Source organism: Drosophila persimilis, unplaced genomic scaffold, assembly GCF_003286085.1.
Source record: "Drosophila persimilis strain 14011-0111.01,24,50 unplaced genomic scaffold, DperRS2 tig00000124-arrow-pilon, whole genome shotgun sequence".
Lineage (NCBI taxonomy): Eukaryota > Metazoa > Arthropoda > Insecta > Diptera > Drosophilidae > Drosophila > Drosophila persimilis.
Window position 1 is genome coordinate 9,438,006 of NW_020825294.1, and position 2,817 is coordinate 9,440,822.

Here is a 2,817-nt window from a genome sequence, read left to right on the forward strand (position 1 = left end):
GACTTTTTGTGGCTGGAGCCATTCCGGCGTCAAAATTATGTCAGCTACCAGAAGCCTGCTAATATTTACTAATCAAATAATTCCGAATATATTTAACATTGAAATGGAAAGCATAGATTCGAAGCACAGATCGTAACGCTTCCTTCCTCAATCTCTCCTACTCCCCTCCCAGACGACGTTGTTGTTTAAATAATTGGCAGCACTGAAAAAGTCCCACAAAATGAGACTTCTCTTCTTCCACTTGCCTAGCACGGACTCGAACCACGGACAATTTTCAACACAGGCGCTAGCTCGGGTATTTTTGTACAATTATTTAAACTGGCGCCCCTAACAGGAGAAAAGCGAAACTGCTACATTTTACATTCTACACTGATGCCCCGCGTCTAGAATTATGTAAAAGTCCATGTAGCAAAATTTAACTACAATCTTACAAAAAATTCATTAATTTACCTAGTACAATTATTTGCAGATTCAGAGTTTCGAGGGCGCAAGAGACTACAATACTGAGAGGCTTATAGATCTGTCGCTGTTTCTTTCCTCCGCTATCTGACAATCTGAAAAAACTTACATTCATTCTAGCAGTTTATAAGATAGACCCATAGCTGATTTCGACTCAGTCTTATCTGAGTTCTTTGATGGGATTCGTGCTGATATTGTTAACATCGCTGCTCAGTGGCGTGCTTGGATACCTGCGATGCAAATACAACTACTGGCAGATAAATGGGGTGAAACAGCTGCGGGCCCACTTCCTCTTCGGGCATTTCTTCAAGATGAAGTCCGTGCGCTTAACGGAACTCCTACAGGAGACATACGATGCCTTTAAGGGTAGTGCTCTGGTGGCAGGAACATACGTATATCTACGACCCATAGCCGTCATCTTGGACTTGGACCTAGCCAAAATGATACTGATTGAGGACTTTGACAAGTTTGTGGACCGCCGAAACTTTCACAAGGAGCCCTTGATGGACAATCTCTTCAATGCTCAGTGCGAGGAGTGGTGTACGCTGAGAAAAAAGCTGACGCCAATGTTCTCGAGCGGAAATTTGAAATGTATATTCGGAACGATCACAGAAGTTGCACGGAATCTAGAGGAGAGCTTTCAGGAGTTGGTTGGCACCCAAGGAGGTGTTCTCGATGTGCATGATCTGTTGGATCGCTTCAGCATGGATGCCTCTGCCACATGTGCCTTTGGTATCCATTTCAATAGCCTCAAGGATCCGCAGGTGGAGTTTCGAGTGAACGGACGTAAGATCTTTCACCACAGCGATGACGGTATTCGTTGGCGCATCTTTAAATTCTTGTATTGGAGCGTCTTGGCAAAACTAAAGCTCTCCGTGCGGTTCTATGACAAAATCATCGCAGACTTTTTTACACGCATCGTCAGGGAGAAGCTGGAGTTAAGGCAAGAGTTAAGGCACAATATCAAGAGAAATGACTTCTTGGAGCTTTTAATGGCATCGAAAGATGACAATGACTTGACTCTGGAGCAGCTAACACCCCATGCCTTTGACTTCTTTGTGTCTGGCTATGAGACCAGCTCCAGCACCATGTCTTGTGCTCTCTTTGAGCTCGCCAAGCATCCATCGGTGCAGCAGAAACTGAGAAATGAGATCACTGGGATTCTGCACAAGCACGCGCCAAATCTGACCTATGAAGCCGTGCAGGAGATGCGCTACTTGGACCAGACAATCACAGGTAGGTTTTGTTCACAGATAAGATGAAGATAACACGGCGAAAGATGCTCTTATCCGATAACAAATGAAGTATGTACTGGCCGAGTAATCTTACGTTTATTCTTCTCTCTTAAAGAAACACTGCGCAAGTACCCGGCCCTGGCCTCCCTGACACGAATCGCCGCCGAGGACTATACGGTTCCCACCGCCTCTGGAGACATTCCCTTGGTTCTAGATAAGGGCACCATCGTTTATATACCCGTCCGTGCCATACACTACGATTCAGAGATCTATCCCGAACCGACAATATTCCGGCCGGAACGGTTTGAGACCTCCACCTGCCTTCAGCGCCATTCCATGGCTTTTCTTGGCTTTGGCGATGGGCCACGCCATTGCATAGGTCAGCAATTCGGCCGAATGCAGATTAAAATTGGACTCATCGCGTTGCTAACGAAATATCAGTTCAGTTCTGTGCCTGGATTCCCAGACGAGCTGCCGATAAGCAAAGGGAATGTGATACTCAGACCTAGGCAAGGGGTTCTATTGAAAGTGCATCGAGTGCCGGAATAAACAAAAGGCCAGCCAAGCGGTGCGATAACACCTGCGCAACATTCGACTCCACTGAAAGGGGATCTTGTGAATGTCCGATCAGAAAAACAAGGGTCTTCGGTTGCAAACGAATGCTCGCCCGATCTGCTCGAAATAATCAGAAAAGTGTTTCTATTAATCTAAACAAGAGAATGCTTTGAATAAACAAACTGCCCTGCCAGATAGAATGGGTTTCATTGGGCTGTGGGTGCAGTCTGGTGGCATCTGGTAACATCTGGTGTCGTCAGCTGGGATCCGAGCCTGTTGGCGTCTGATGGCACCTGTCAGCAGAAAATTGAATTTAATTCCCTCGTTTGGCGGTCGATTGAAAGCCAAACCGAAATTTATAGTTGCCGCAAAGCTGCAGCCTAGGAACCGCCGCCGCACCGCAGCATCACCTTCCCCCCACCCCTATAGCTGGGGCTGGCGGCAACTCCTCAGTTATCCCAGAAGCCAGAATTCCGACACCATGAGGCATTAAATCAACACAAATGACTCACACACACCTACACACATGAAGGCACGCAGCAGTGATACACATACGCAGATACGGACA

At 46.7% G+C, this 2,817-nt stretch overlaps 1 protein-coding gene across 1 annotated transcript; it reads left to right on the forward strand.

Annotated features, from left to right (window-relative positions):
• Nucleotides 1–635: 635 nt before the first annotated feature.
• Nucleotides 636–2,442, forward strand: LOC6596552 (cytochrome P450 6a22). The gene is made up of 2 exons (XM_002021653.2): nt 636–1,695; nt 1,810–2,442. The coding sequence occupies exons 1-2, from the start codon at nt 636–638 to the stop codon at nt 2,241–2,243; spliced, it is 1,494 nt and encodes a 497-aa protein (XP_002021689.1). The 3' UTR covers nt 2,244–2,442.
• Nucleotides 2,443–2,817: the final 375 nt, after the last annotated feature.